Consider the following 14,686-nt stretch of genomic DNA (forward strand, 5'->3'; position numbering starts at 1 on the left):
TATTCACTTCACCAAAAGGTAGAAACAGCCCAACTATCCACCAGCAGAAGAATGGATGGCCATACAAGGTGGTCTAGCCTGACGAGGGAATATTATTCACCATCAAAAGAATGAAGGGCTGATGGTGTTACAACGTGGATAAATCTCGTAAACATGATGTTAAATGAAAGAATCCTGTCACAAAAGACCACATATGATTCCATTGATGTGACATGTCCAGAAGAGGCAAAATACACAGAGACCGAAAGCAGATCAACGGTTGCCAGGGGCTGGAAGGAGGGGGAATGGGGAGCGAGTGATCCCATCACCTTTTGAGGTGACGAAAATGCTTAGAGGTGGTGGTTGCTCAGTGTTATGAATGTACCAAATGCCCCTTCATTGTCATTTTTTTTTAATTTATTGGGGTGACAATTGTTAATAAAATTACATAGTTTTCAGGTGTACATTCTGTATTACATCATCTATAAATCCCATTGTGTGTTCACCACCCAGAGTCAGTTCTCCTTCCATCACCATATATTTGATCCCCCTTACCCTCATCTCCCACCCCCTACCCCCTTTATCCTCTGCATTGTCACTTTTAAATGGCTCATTTTGTTATGGGAATTTCACCTCAATAAATTATTTTAAAAAGAAAAAAATACATAGTTCCTCAGATTCTTCTGCCTGTAACTGGGAGCCAACAGCACAAGCCTGGGGGAGGGGATGGACAGTGACACTCTCAGGAGGAGACGGGGCAGTGAGAGCAGAGAGCACGCTCTAATCACCACTCAAATGACAGACACCGGAGACTCACCCTCCCTGCGAAGCCTCCTTTGCCACTGAAACCATCTCTAGTCCACTCAAGGCCAGTCACGTGCCTCTGCAATCCCACATCACAGGAGATTTACATGTGTAATACAAGGCTTCTGTCTTGACACTAACCTTAGCAAAAAATATTCTGACATTTGTATTAATTTTCCTTCCCAGATTTTAATTGAAGAGAGAATACAGCATCATGAGGGAAATAAAACCTTACTTCATCTATCCGAGAGCCACATGGCTTCATTAGAAATTACATTAGTTCCTTATTAAGCAACAATATAGAGTTGAAATCAATAAAAAAAATGCATTGCCCCAGGTAGAGATCCATTTGGTGCAATTATATTCTTACATGGCCAAGCTCTGGTGGCCTCAAAGCTAATAAAAATGTGACATCGTGCTGGAAAATGTCGGCTTACTTCATTCACCTTCAAAGCTGAATGATGAAATCATCATGCAAGACCGTGATTCCCATCCTCTCAACCACTGTCATCGTTCCTAATAAGAAGCCATCTAAGCACCCACCTGCCCACCCAAACCCTGGCAAAACTGACTTCACGTCTACAGTTCATACAGTAAAGTGCCAAGTATGTGCCTCACCAGCCTTCCTGGATCAATTAGTAGCGACTGTTCTGCATAAGGGTTGAATTGTGCTGGGGTTGATTAGAGATGTCTGCCTTGGGCACAGGATTGGGCTGCTGTGCCTGCTAACAAGCATATGCCAGTTATGCCCAGGAGCCCCTTGAACTGGGAGAGCAGGTTTAAAAAACTATAAGCTATTAGCACAAATGATGACCACCCCTCTGCTTAGCCATGCCCCCTAAGTGGCTGGGCTGCATTTGCACAGTAATCGAATACATAGAGACTTGTTTACCTCCTTCATTTCCACCAGTCTAAACAAAAATCCTGTCAGGACAAAAATGAGTACTTACTTGACCTTCGATTAGGCTGGCTGTCAGGGACAGAAGATCCTGCATAAAAAAAAAAAAAAAAAAAAGACAAGAAATATTGAGTTTCACATTGAAACAATTGTTTTTCCTTTGTTTTTCTCCTCGACAAAATAGCTACGTTCCTTGGAAAAACATATTTGCTTCATTCGTTTTGAAAATGTTCACTGGGTGCCTAACATGTGCCAGGCACTGTTGTAGGCTCTGTGTTTTCAACAATACACAAGATGGCGAGTCCCTGCCATGGGGGGGGGGAGGGAGAAGATAGTAAATAAAGAAGGTAATAAATACCAACAAATACTAATAAATGAAGATAACACCAGAGAGTGATAAGACCAATGACGGTAACAGATGGATTATGGGGTAGAGAGTGAAGGGTGCTACTTAGATTGGGGTTCAGGGAGGATTGAGAACTGAATGACAAGAAAAAGCCACACATATCTGGCGTTGGTATTTTCAATGCAGGGACCGCATGGACACAGGCCCTGGGGCAGGCACAAGTGGACAAAGGCCAGCAGGAAGGGCAGAGTGACTGGGGGTAGTTAGGCATCAGGAAGGCTGTAAGGGACCAGATCATGTCTGGCCTTGAAGGTCAACATACAGAGTTTGGGTGTTTTTCTAAAGTAAGTGAGAAAGCCATTGGAAGATCTGAAGCATGTTTTCACAGAACCAAAAGCCACACCCTACTCAGTGCAATAGCCCCACATGGTCTGACTCACACACATGCTGCGCTTGTTCTCAGAACAGCGAGCCAGCTCCCAGCACAGGAAGGGCCCTGGCTGAGTCGCACAGAACTTTGTGAAATGCAGATCTCGGAGCCAGCCTGTCCCAGTGCCCAGGACATTGTTCGCCAATCCAAGGAAACCTGCTCTTCCTTCCTCTCTCCCTGCCCTCAGCTCATGCTTCTACCCTCCTTCCTACTGGCTGAGATGGTCTCCCACCCAAAGGGAGAGGAGAGGCCACAAGCTCCCCCCCCCCTTTTTTTTTCCTGCCAGAAGCTCACATCTAGCCCTTGCATCATGTGCCTGTGGGCTCCTAGCACCTCAGACTCCAAGGCAGAGACACAAGAGAACACCTTTCCTGGCCTTTCCCCAATGGAGGAAATTGCCCCACCACGGGCTGAGGCCACCCAGGGCTCCAGGCCCAACAAGCTGTATCAGGTGTGAACCAAACCAGGATCTTGAAGTCAGAGATTGGACGCTGCTCTGTGTGGCTGCCCGAGGTCTCAGGCGCAGCAGACCGGGCCACCTGGAGACAGTAACATTCAACTCTTGCCTCCCAACACCCCCCACTGCGTGTCAGGTTCCTCAGCCTACGTCACCTGGTAGTTTAGTCGTCACCCAGCACTCAATAAAGGCCTGGGTGTCAAGAGCTGTCATTCGCACATTTATTGTCATTGTTGGCCAAGCCCATAACCAAGAAATTCACAGTGACCATGGGCTCGGACCAGCCAGTACAGTCTGTCTCCATAAAGAGCAACGGTCGGGGGCATGACACAGAGCCCAAGCCACAGTTTAGAAGCAGGCAACCTGTAAATAGATGCTGGGTAAACACCCGAGGGATGAGATGCCGCCCCTCTCACCCCCATGCAAAGGCTGTGACATCGGGCACGCCTGTGGCATTTCTCTGGTTTGCAAATAAGACCCCTATGTTCACTGAAGCATTTTTCACAACAGCCAAGACATGGAAACAATCTGGTCCTTTGGTGGACGATTGGATAAAGAAGACATGGTACCTGTACACAGTGGAATACTACTCGGCAATAAAAGGGTGAAATACTGTCATTTGCGACAACATGGATGCATCTTGACAGTATCACGCTGAGGAAAATGAGTCCGATGGAAAAGAACAAGAGCCGTAGGATTTCGCTCAGATGTGGGATACAAAACAAAACGAACGAACAAACTCATAGACACAGAGAACAGCTCAGTGGTTACCAGAGGGTCGGGGGGAGGGGAAGTAGAAGAGAGTAAAGGGAGTCAAGTATCTGCTGAGGGAAGGAGACTAGACTTTGGCTGGTGCGCACACAATGCGATATACAGACGATGCATTATAGAATTGTACCCCTGAAACTTAGAGAATGCTATTAAGCAACGTCACCCCAATACATTTAATTTGAAACAGAGAGAGCTTGTCCTGCCTGGCTGTATTGTAAGGCACTGACAGGGTAGCGAGCCCGTCTTCCCCTCCCATGTCCACTTCCAGACACGGGGCCGGATCAGGTAGTTCTGTGGCCCCAGCTCCAAAGGGAGGCACACACCACGAGGGAGTGTCCAAGGCAGAGCCCGGGGCCTCCACGCCGACCAGGGATGAACACACTCCTTTCCCCTGGGCTTGGAAGACCAAGCCCTGTGCCTTCCCCAGCCTCTTCTCCCGCCATCATCATCCCGCCCCTTCCTCAGCTTCCATCCCTCCTTCCAGGCCAGCTCCTCCTCGGGGCCCAGAAGTGTACGGACATCTGCTCTCCCTGCTCTTTCACCTCCCTCAGCAACCATAACGCCTCCGTTCTCTTCGCTTCTTTCCCTCCACCCTCCAGAACTGTGGTCAATGTTGGAGACACAGTGAGAAGTTCCAATGGACAAAGTCCCCAAGGGCACTTCTGGTCTGGGGGAGGGGCAGACAGTGAAGAGGGGGTCACAGGATGCACCGACGGCTCCAGCTCCGAAGAAGAGGGTGTGGGGGTCCTCGCCTCTCTCAACGCCCGGGACCCCTGGCCACCCAGACAGCTTTACTGCACAACCTCTCCCCTTCTCCCTTCTCACCTTGCCGGGAGCCCTCTGCCCTGACTCTCCACTCCTTTCGGAAAGCTGCCTGTCCCCTTTGGGACTTCTTTGCCAAAGCGCTTCCTCCTCTGGAGTCCTTTCCCTACGCCTTTTCCGGGATGCCGGTATCCGCTAGGAACCTGCCTGTGTGTGCACCTTACCCACCCTCCCTTGGAACCATCTATTATCCCATCCAGACCTCAATTCCCACCTCCTCCAGGACCCGGGAATGTGTGCGTCTCGGCCTGATGACCTCCTGAGCTGCAGGCACCACGAACTGACTGCCCTCTCGCTCTCCCCACGAGGGTGTCCCAGTGACATTTCAACCCCACGCAGCGCAGCCACACCCCTCTCTCCACCCGCTGCGCCTCCTTCATCGCCTGGGTCAGAGGAGAGCATCCTCGGGGTCCCTGCCCACGGAGCCTGCCCCTCCCCGCTCCCATGTTCAACCCATTTATCCGCTGCAGCTGTGTCTCTTGCACTGGTCTCTCCTCCCTGGTCTGGTTATTGCGTAACAATTGCATAATACCAGACTCATGCAAGGCTTCTGGCCACGTCTCTTTGCACTGCTGAAAACAACTGGGCTAAAAGCAAGGAGACCCTGGACAATTTGGTCAAAATGAATATTCCATGGTGGTTGTTTTTTTCTGACTGTTGGTCGTCTTGATGTGCCATGAAATAGTTTTAAGGAGTTTTTATGTGTCTCTAACCACTTGGATCCATTCATTCCCCACATTAAGAGTTTCATTTTATTCTGTTTAAGAAATCAAAACCTAGTACTGCCAGGCTCGACTGTAACTAAAGGCAGATACAGAGTAATGAAGAGTCTCCTATAAAAATCTTGTTTACGGCATTCATCTAGATAGTGTCACATCACCGCCCTTAAAAAGCAATGTATATGCATTATGCCAAAGTGCTGCCCTGTGGAAATCCATTTTGCAGTATCTGTGATGCTGGAAAGCGAGGCTGTCAACTGAATGCATATAAATCAAAATCTTTTCTGAATTATTAATGACCAAAGTCCCTACTAATCACCAAACTCACCCATGAAAAAACCATCCTCATACAACTTTGACGTGTATTCTTCTAGCCTTTTTTCCTAAACATTACAAACATACATGGCTGTATATCCATCTATACATACACACAAATACATATACTTTTTTAAATGGATCAGAGCTATAGATATTGATCGGCACATTCGCTTTTTATGGGTATAGAGTACGAATATCTTTCCTAGGTAATTCCTATAGAATTGCATTTCTCAATTTTAGCGCTGTTGAAACTTTGGGCTGGATAAGTCTCTGCTGCGGGGGCCTTGTACATTGGAGGGTGGTTTGCAGCATCCGTGGTTTCTTCCCACTAGATGCCAGTAGCACGTCTCCTCCCTGGATTGTGACAACCAAAAATATCTCCAGACATAGCAAGGGTCCCCTGAGGGGACCACCCATTGGGAAACCCTGATGTGAAGCCATCGCTTCCTTTTGTAACAGCTGCGTAGACTTCCACACAATGGAGGTACCATCATTTATGTAACTATTCTGTTATTCAGCAACATTCAAAATCTATTTTAAATGCATCAGAGGGCCTTGATGGTTAAAAAAAAAAAAATCACAATATATAAAGAGTCATTTTACTTTATCCTGCTCATAAACTCTGAATTATTGTGTTCCTGGATTGCTTCAAACAGACAGGTCCCTGGTGTGCGGTGGGCGTCTCTATGCATTTCTTTTACGTTTGTTTGTATGATGTGGGCATTGACAGAATTCCACCTGTGTCAGGAAAAGGTGGGTGATGTTTAGTGCTGGTGACGGCGTGGAGAGTTGGCTCTTTATGCTGAGGGGGGTGGTAATGAGTGCAACCTTTCTGGCAGGCAAGCAGGCCAAACAGTTCAAGAGCCCTCTCACCGTGTCTAACTCTGTTTCTCATTCAGTAAAATTAGGTGGACAGCGACTGGCTGTCCCTTCCCTTCTCTTTCAGCTGCATGAACTCAATGCAGTTACGTAGATGGCTCTCCAAGATAAATGCCTGGCCCTTCTCAGAAAGACAATTAATGAGCTCAGAGACTGCTTAAACCAAGATGAAATGTGAGATTAACAGACACGGGGCCATCTATCCGCCCTGCCAACAGACTATCTCCTCCTCGCTGGGCTGTTTCATTAGACACTGCCAACGAAACCCACCCAACGCACGGTGGCTGTCGGGTCTATTTTTGAGATAATTACAAAGCTTGAGCTTGGATCTACTTAAAGGCAGAAATATGGGACAGAGAAGGATTAAAGTGAACTCTACCCCTTTCTCCTCTGCTCAAAATGTCCCGACTGGCTTTAAAGAGAAGAGAAAATCGCATGAAACTTTCATCAGAGCCTGCATGGTTGCTACAGGAGCTGGACGGCCCGAAGTTCTAATTCTGGATGGTACCCAGTACAATAATTAGGGACCTTCCCTACCAGCAGGCCTGCTGTCTCCTCACCCACCCCTCCTGCTCTCCATGTCTGCGAACACGAGTGCCTTAAGGGGCTGGAAGGAGCGGGGAGGAAGGAGGAGAGGGAGGGGAGACAGTTCAGAGCAGGGCCAGGGCCATTGCGTCTCTAACTGCCATCTGGAATTGTCAAACCATTGCGCTGTAGGGAAGCTCAGCCACGCCTCCCCTCTATCCTAGTCTTGACGACGGATCCATTCTCTGCTCCCACAACCTTGCAAACAGCAAGACCACCACAGGGTTCAGTCACCTCCAGGTTGCCTTTCTCTTTTCCTTTCCAGCCTGGGATCTCCTGGAAGGCACACCCAGAACGCGAAACTGCAAAAGTCCCTGGGAAATGACCCAGCTGGCTTGCAGCTTCCCCACTGGCCTGCTCCCCAGTAGAGAAAAGATGAGAAAGGGGGTATTTCTGCTGATACTCGAGTCCCTGCCATTCATTTCATGAGCAGAATTTCAAGCTTGACATGTATGTCCCTCAACCCGCACCGTGATGACAAGCGCAGTCACGTTGGGAGACCCAGCAAGGATGTCCCTAATGGTGGCTGTGCGAAGTCCAAGAAGGTGACACACTTTGCTCCTGCAATGGGATGACAACCTGGGTTCCCGTGGGTGCTTTTCCTTGGTGCCCTTCCTTCTGTAAGACTTTCCATCAGCCACAGGCCTCGTCCCTGGCTCTGGGGGGATGCGGAGTACCTTAGGAGTGACAAGTGTCAAAAGGCAGCTGCCACCCCAGTGCCTACAGGACATCCTGGTCCTTGGAGGGAGACCCCGTGACCCTGGATGAGGAGCCCGGTCGATTGTGCCCCATCTTCACCTGGAAAGAGCCTCCGCTAACAGCTGCCCAAAGAGCATGGATGGTCCCGGGGCTTCCTCCTCACGCCCGAGCCTTTGCCGAGCCCCAACAAAATGTCCCCACAAGCCCCCCCCTTTTTCATGGTGCCCCTCCTTCACAGGAGTCTTACAGAGTGGGGTGGGGAAAGGGGGTTGTCATGGTGTAGATGGGACAGTGGTCCACTGCACCCCACTTTACATGTGAATTAAAACGCAAACCTCACACACACACACACACACACACACAAATAAAGTAACAAAGGCAATTACTATGGTTATCACTCTAGCGTCACAGATCGCAAAGACAGAGGTCAAGTTCTCAGGGCCCAGTCGTCAGTGAGCTGGATTCAACCTGCCTGGTGGGCTCTGGTTCCAAGACCTCAGCTGTCAATGAGAGATCCCGCTTGGCACTGTAGAGGACACACACATGCCCTCGGGTGGCTTCTAAGCGACTCAGGAAGGCAAAACTCGAATATGTAAGCACATGGGATGTCATCAGAGAGGCAAGAACCAGAGCACCACAGATGAGGGAAGGAGGCCTGTCTGCTGCGTCTTCTGGAAAGCATGTGCTGAGGTAGAGTTAGGCACGCCGAGGGTTCTTGGGGAGAAATACCTCAGTAGGGGGTTGAATAGTGTCTCCCCCAAAAAGATATTCTCAAGTCCTAACCCTCCCAGAACCCGTGAACATGACCTTATGTGGGAAAAAGGTCTTTGCCGATATAATCAAGGTAAGATGAGGTCTAATACTGGATTAGGGTGGGCAAAGATTGTTCCGATGAGAGAAAAGTGATGGAAGATTTGAGACATAAGAGACACGGGCACGGATGAAAAGGCCATGGGAAGACAGAGGCACAGACGGCAGTGTCGTGGCCACAAGCCAAGGAAGGAACGCCAGGAGGCCCCGGAAGCTGGAAGAGGCTCTACCCTGGGGACTCCTGCTCACACCCTGACTTCGGACTTCTGGCCTCGAGAACGGTGATAGGATAAATCTCTGTTGTCTTAACGCTCCAGTGTGTGATCATTTTTCACAGCAGCCCCGGGACACTGCTATAAAGCTGTGACAGGAAACAGGGAGAGGGAGGAAGCAGGACTGGGCAGGGGTCGCAGTCAGATGTGGATACGGGTCTGACAGTTCCTGGCAGCCGCCGGGGCGCCCAGCAGAGGGCTCCCGCATGGGCCAGAATCAGCCAGGCCCTAGTACCACAGTCTTGCAGTTGTTGGCTGGGACGAACCTGAGAAGAGCAGGAAACTCAAGAGCTGAGGTGGGCCCGGGTAGAAGCCGTCAACTACCCGCACTGCTCACAGCTGGGCCATGAGTCCTTTTTCGAAGGGACAGTTCTGTGTCCCCCAAAATATGGACACAAGAAGAATAAGATCAAAGTTCTACTCCACTCTCCAATCCCCCAGGGGGCACCCCTACACATCAGAGACTCCCCAACTTGGAAGAAATCATTACCTGTCCTGTCACCTGGATGCCTCATCTGTTCACTCATTCACCCCACTATTTCCTGGGGGCCTGCTGAGCACAGCACTGTGCTTGGTGAACTGGTAACAGTGTGAATGAATGTTTAGGGTGCGCTGGTAGTGGCTCCTGCCTCCTGGGCTTGTTTTGAGTTGCCGGGACACAGCAAGATAAAAGGTGCTATAAGGTGAGGTTCGACGGACAGGTGGGCCCGATATCAAAGGGGCCTTAGAATGCAGGGTAAGTCGGGAGCCTGGAGTTTTTCCAAGGGCAATGGGAAGTCACTGGACACGACAGCGGGAAGGGACAGCATCATTCTTATTGTCACCTGGAGAACAGTTCGGCCAGAACGAGAGTACAGACCGCTAACAGTAACCCTTCAGCACCACGCCTGGGCCTAGCTGTTCAGAAACACAGGGTACAGGGTGTTTCTGTACAGGCACAAAGTGGGTCACTCCGGAAGTATGTTGGTGGAGGGGGAAGAGCCTGGGATATTAAAAGCCAGGGGGTCCTGGCTCCTGCCTCTAAACAAGGAGGTCCATTAGCATAGGGATTATGTCTGCCTTGTTCTCCACTATATTCCCAGACCTGGCCATTCCTGGTACCTGTCAGGAGCTGGATAAGAACCAGTAGGATGGATGGATGGATGGATGGATGGATGGATGGATGGATGGATGGATGATTGGGTGTTTAGGTGGGTGGGTAGGTGGGTGGATGGGTGGTTGAATGGATAAAGACGTCTAAATTCTATATGTTCCTCTGTTGTCAGGAATAAAAATAATCAAACTTTAACATTTCTTCAAACCCATGTGTCCATTTCAGTTCCTATCAACCTGAAAGTACCTCCTTCATGAAGCAACAGAGAACCATAGTTAAGACTACGAGTCCTGCTGCCTGAAACGGTCTCAGGACCGTGAGGCCTTGCTCACCTCTCCTCACCTTTCTGAGACTCGGTTTTCACCTGTGGAAGGTAGAAAAATAATTCATCGTGCCTGTGTCACTTGTCTTTAATGAGAATTAAATGAGATGAGCCATGCAAATTGCACAATGTACAACAAATAACAAGTGCATGATAATTACATAGTCCCCTCCTCCTCGGTCCTCTCTCTTCCTGCCATCGGACATCAGCTCTCACCGTGATGTGCTGCCCTCCTAACCAGGGCCCCCATCTGCAGACCTGCATGGCCTTTTCCCATGGGCTCCAATAAGTCACCAGTGACATAATACACAACTACACACAGCTGGCTCATGCTGGGCTGACTGTGCTAAAGCCTTCATAACCCAACTCCAAGGAAGAGCACGCAGTAGTTAATTTTTAAAATGTAATATATATTTAATGCAATATTAATATTTAACTCACTTAATGCAATATTTAATTTGATATCTAATGCAAATAAAAATAGTAAACAGATTTATTGATGATTTACACAAGTGCTCCTCTGTTCTGTTTTGAAAGCATCTTTCTGCCTCAGAGACAATTTTCTACCCCCCAGAAAGTAAATATGGGAGGGTTTTTGAGCTGGTTCTTGTAAGTGAGTCCGCGTTGTCACCCTGTGAGTGGGCTTGGCCAAGAAGCAACGGCCATGGACTTCATTTATTTATATGTTAATGAGGGCATACTATGTGCTGGGCACTCGGCTGAGAACTAGTGGGAAGAGAAAGGGATGTATTCTCACAGAGCTCACGATACAGTGGGCAATAACACAAAATTCTGTGACAACTAAACTAAGTACCAGGAAGGGAACCCTACAAATAGTCACACCCCCAGCACTGGCAGGACTCCTCACCCACACTTGGGGGTGGTGTGACCAGGGAAGGCTTCTTGGAGGAAGCAGTATCTGAACTGACACAAGTTGGGGAAGGAGAGGGAGAGTGTTCCAGGCAGAGGGAAGAGCTGCCTGGAAGGCTGCTAGTGACTGAATGTTTGTATGCCCCCCACATCTCTCTGCGGATGCCCTAATCCTCAGTGTGATGGTAGTAAGAGGTGGGCCTTGGGGAGGTAATTAGGTGATAAAAGTGAAGCCCCTGTGAATGGGATTAGTGCCCTTAGAGGAAGAGACACGAGAGAGACAATGTATCTCTTCACCATGTGAGGACCCCGTGAGACGTGAGACGGTCGCTGTCTGCAAACCAGGAAGAGCATCCTCACCAGAAACCAAAGCAGCCCGTGCTTTAATCTTGTGAGAAATAAATGTCTGTTGTTTAAGCCTCCGTCTGTTCCAGCAGCCTCAACTGACGAAGACAAAGGCCTGGAGACAGGGTTCTGCCCGAGATAAGAGAAGTTCAGAACGGCTGGAAAATACAAAAGCAAAATGGGTGGCTGGAGGTGAGGCTGGGTGGGCCCCGTGAACCCCAGGAAGGGTTTGGACCTTATTCCAAAGGTCCTGCTATGTGGGCATTGGCAGGACGTGACCAGGGCTGCCCTCTAGAAGGAACACTCTGGCAGGAAGACAGTTCCACCGCAAGTATCTATAAAGGGAACCGAGAAAACAGAGGTGTCAGTGCGAATGGAAAGAAAACGGGCAGCTTCAAGAAATCTTTAGGATACTGGATTGCCAGGTCTTGGTGACTGGGTACAGAGGTGAGAAAAGAGCACCGAAGCATTGATGAGACATAGGATTGTACCGTGAACAACTGGGTGGGAGCGGAAAGTAGATGCTGTTAGATTTCCATGCCATTGTTACCACTGCTCTCATCAGCGTTACTGATGGTGTCTTGGTACCACCCTCAGGGACTTCAAAGAGTAAGTCTGTTTCTTTTTTTTTTTTTCTTTCTTTTCTTTTTTGTCTGATCTTATTTATTTGTTAGTGTTAGAAAATCTCATTTTCTTTTTTTTTTTAAATATATTAGGGTGACAATTGTTAGTGAAATTACATAGATTTCAGGTGTACAATTCTGTATTACGTAGCAAGTCTGCTTCTACTAGCGCAGCACACTCTTTCAAATCTGTTCCCCCAAACAGATGTAACACGTGACAGGTGCAAAGTGTGATGGCACAGTGAGTTTCACTTGGTTTCATCCTACAGGGGGATGAAATAAATACGACGTTGAAATACCCAAAATGTCCAAAACTAGGGGCTTGGTTACATGAAGTACAGCACAGCCACACAAGGGAATATCACACAACGTTCAGAAATCACACTCCACCGATACATGTCATATGTCATGCATCGTGATTTTTTTTTAAGTTCAGTGTACATACATAATGTCATTTTAAGCACTATTTTAAATGAAACATGCCACAATACTAACATGAGTTTTCTTTTAATATTCTTATTTCTTTTTATATGTTTCTATATTTTTCCCCACAGTGCACATGTATTACTTTGATAGTCGTAACATTATGAAAGTAAACACAGCTCGTGAGGTTCGATTTATTCAAAATAACACCAAAAGAAAAACCCTGGAAGCCTGGGCCAATGCTATGAATTGTCCTCCTAACTCTAGAACATAAACAGAGGCTAATTATGTCCCACGACCAATGGCCCTGCTCAGGCATTCTTCACTCCTGTATCTTTCTTCTTGACCAACATCATGGTGGTACCTCCATCCCTCTCTCATCCCACTGAGAGGATGAGCAAAGAGAATGTAAACGAATACCCAAAGACTGCCTCTCTCTGTTGTTGAAAACCAGATGTGTGGAAAATAAAGATGGAAATCATGGAAGAAGAGGATTCAGTTGAATAAAAGACTATGGAAACCTAAGAGAGAGAAAAGAGATATTGAAAACTGATCTTGTCATCTTGGGTAAGCATGAAAGAGAAAACCCTAAATATTCTCCAAGGCTTGCTTTTTGTTGTCATTTTAAAAACCTGGTCCTAAATCATTTGATTCTCCTCCCATCCGGTGGTGCCCCTTCCCTTGAATCTGAGCTTGTGACTTGTTTCAACCAACATAATATGGCACAAGCGATGCTATGAGACTTCCGGGGCCAGATCATAAAAGGCCATACCGCCTCTGCCTGGGTGTCTTGGAAATTTCACTCTCTGGGTCCTCCCCCTTGACATGGTTCCTTCAAAACCCAGCCATCATGTGGTGAGAAGCCCAAGGCACGTGACTGAGTCCCACGGAAACGCTCTGTTCATGAATCCTAGCCAAGCCCAGCCTTTGAGTCCGCCCAACTCAGGGACCAGCCAAGTGAGTGAAGAAGTTTCCAGTCAGTGACATCAGCTTCAAGCTATATGAGCCACCCCAGCCACCTGAGACTCCCCAGCAGAGGCCCCAGACATTATAGGGGAGAGACGAGCCATGCCCTGTCCAAATTACTGACCCACAGACTCCACAAACACAATAACCATCACTTTATTATGCTGTGAAGTCTGGAGTAATCTGTTACATAGCAGTAGGTACCTAAAACAACAGCTGTTTCCTAGAAGCGGGTGCTACTGAATCAAAACCTAAACTACGTGGCATTCATTTGGGGACCGTGTGGCAGCCCTAGAGGAAACAGTTGGTGAGGGCACGAAGTAAAACACTGGAGGCTAAAGAAGACGGGGTTCCTTGTTAGGGAAGAAAGTTTGACAACACTGTTGCCCGCGCTTAGGTGGAGACAAGAAATGGACTCAGTGAACTCAGTGCTGCATCTAAGTTGCTTTCCAGACAGAGTGTGAAGGTACCACCTGGCTCCCTCTGGCCTAAAATAAACTCAGCAAGGACAGAGCTCAGCTGAAGAAGAAATGATACCATTTCCGGATAAAATCTGTGGTCAGTATGAAGGGCCCAGGCCTGTCTTTCCAGCCAGCTAAGGGCACTCAGAGTAAGACGGCACCGCTCCACTCCAGATGGTTCTCAGAACAGTATCCCTGCTTCCGAGTAAACACAAAGCCAATGGTGTGACCGAAAACTCATTTGTGAAAATCTCAGGGAGATTTAAGGTGCCGCCTCCTAGGCCATTTCCGCCACACAAAGTGCCTCCTGCGGGGCTTAAGGAGGCAGCTTGAAGACAATAGCTTTTCCAAGGGTGTTAGGAGGGCTGTGCCCAAAAGCCTCCTGGCAGGGGGCAACTTGAGAAGGACTCACAGAGATCTGCGTGTGTGGCTACAGGCTAACGAAATAGATGATGAATTGACAATAAGAAATCCACAAAGTTCTTTAATTCCTCATACCAGCTTGGACTAAAAGGAACCAAGCCAGTCCTAAGACAAAGAGCCCTTTGGATCCCCACCTTCTATGGACAGAAAGCAAGTTGGGAAATCTACTGAGCTGCAAACGTGGGCTATTTCTTCACGGGGACAAAAGGGTGACCCAAAGGTCAGAAGCAAAGCCGAAAACCACGAAAATCATTCATTCTCAGGGGTTGTTTTAAACCCTAATCAAGAAATGGGCATCATAAGACATGGAAACAACCAAAATGTCCTTCGATAGATGAATGGATGAAGAAGTTGTGGTATATATACACAAT

The 14,686-nt window shown here is 48.2% G+C and overlaps 1 protein-coding gene across 24 annotated transcripts in view; it reads right to left on the reverse strand.

The window, feature by feature from the left end:
* Positions 1-14,686, reverse strand: part of RBFOX1 (RNA binding fox-1 homolog 1) — a 1,997,160-nt gene that overhangs the window by 1,820,475 nt on the left and 161,999 nt on the right. For 23 of the 24 annotated variants that reach the window (XM_074323048.1, XM_074323033.1, XM_074323028.1 and 20 more), the window contains exon 2: positions 1,734-1,772. The exons of the other annotated variant lie outside the window; for it this stretch is intronic. In XM_074323048.1, coding sequence (XP_074179149.1) covers positions 1,734-1,772 — 39 coding nt within the window. The remainder of the gene's footprint in view (positions 1-1,733; positions 1,773-14,686) is intronic. 24 annotated transcript variants of the gene reach the window in all.

The sequence above is a fragment of the Rhinolophus sinicus genome, linkage group LG18, assembly GCF_036562045.2.
Source record: "Rhinolophus sinicus isolate RSC01 linkage group LG18, ASM3656204v1, whole genome shotgun sequence".
NCBI lineage: Eukaryota > Metazoa > Chordata > Mammalia > Chiroptera > Rhinolophidae > Rhinolophus > Rhinolophus sinicus.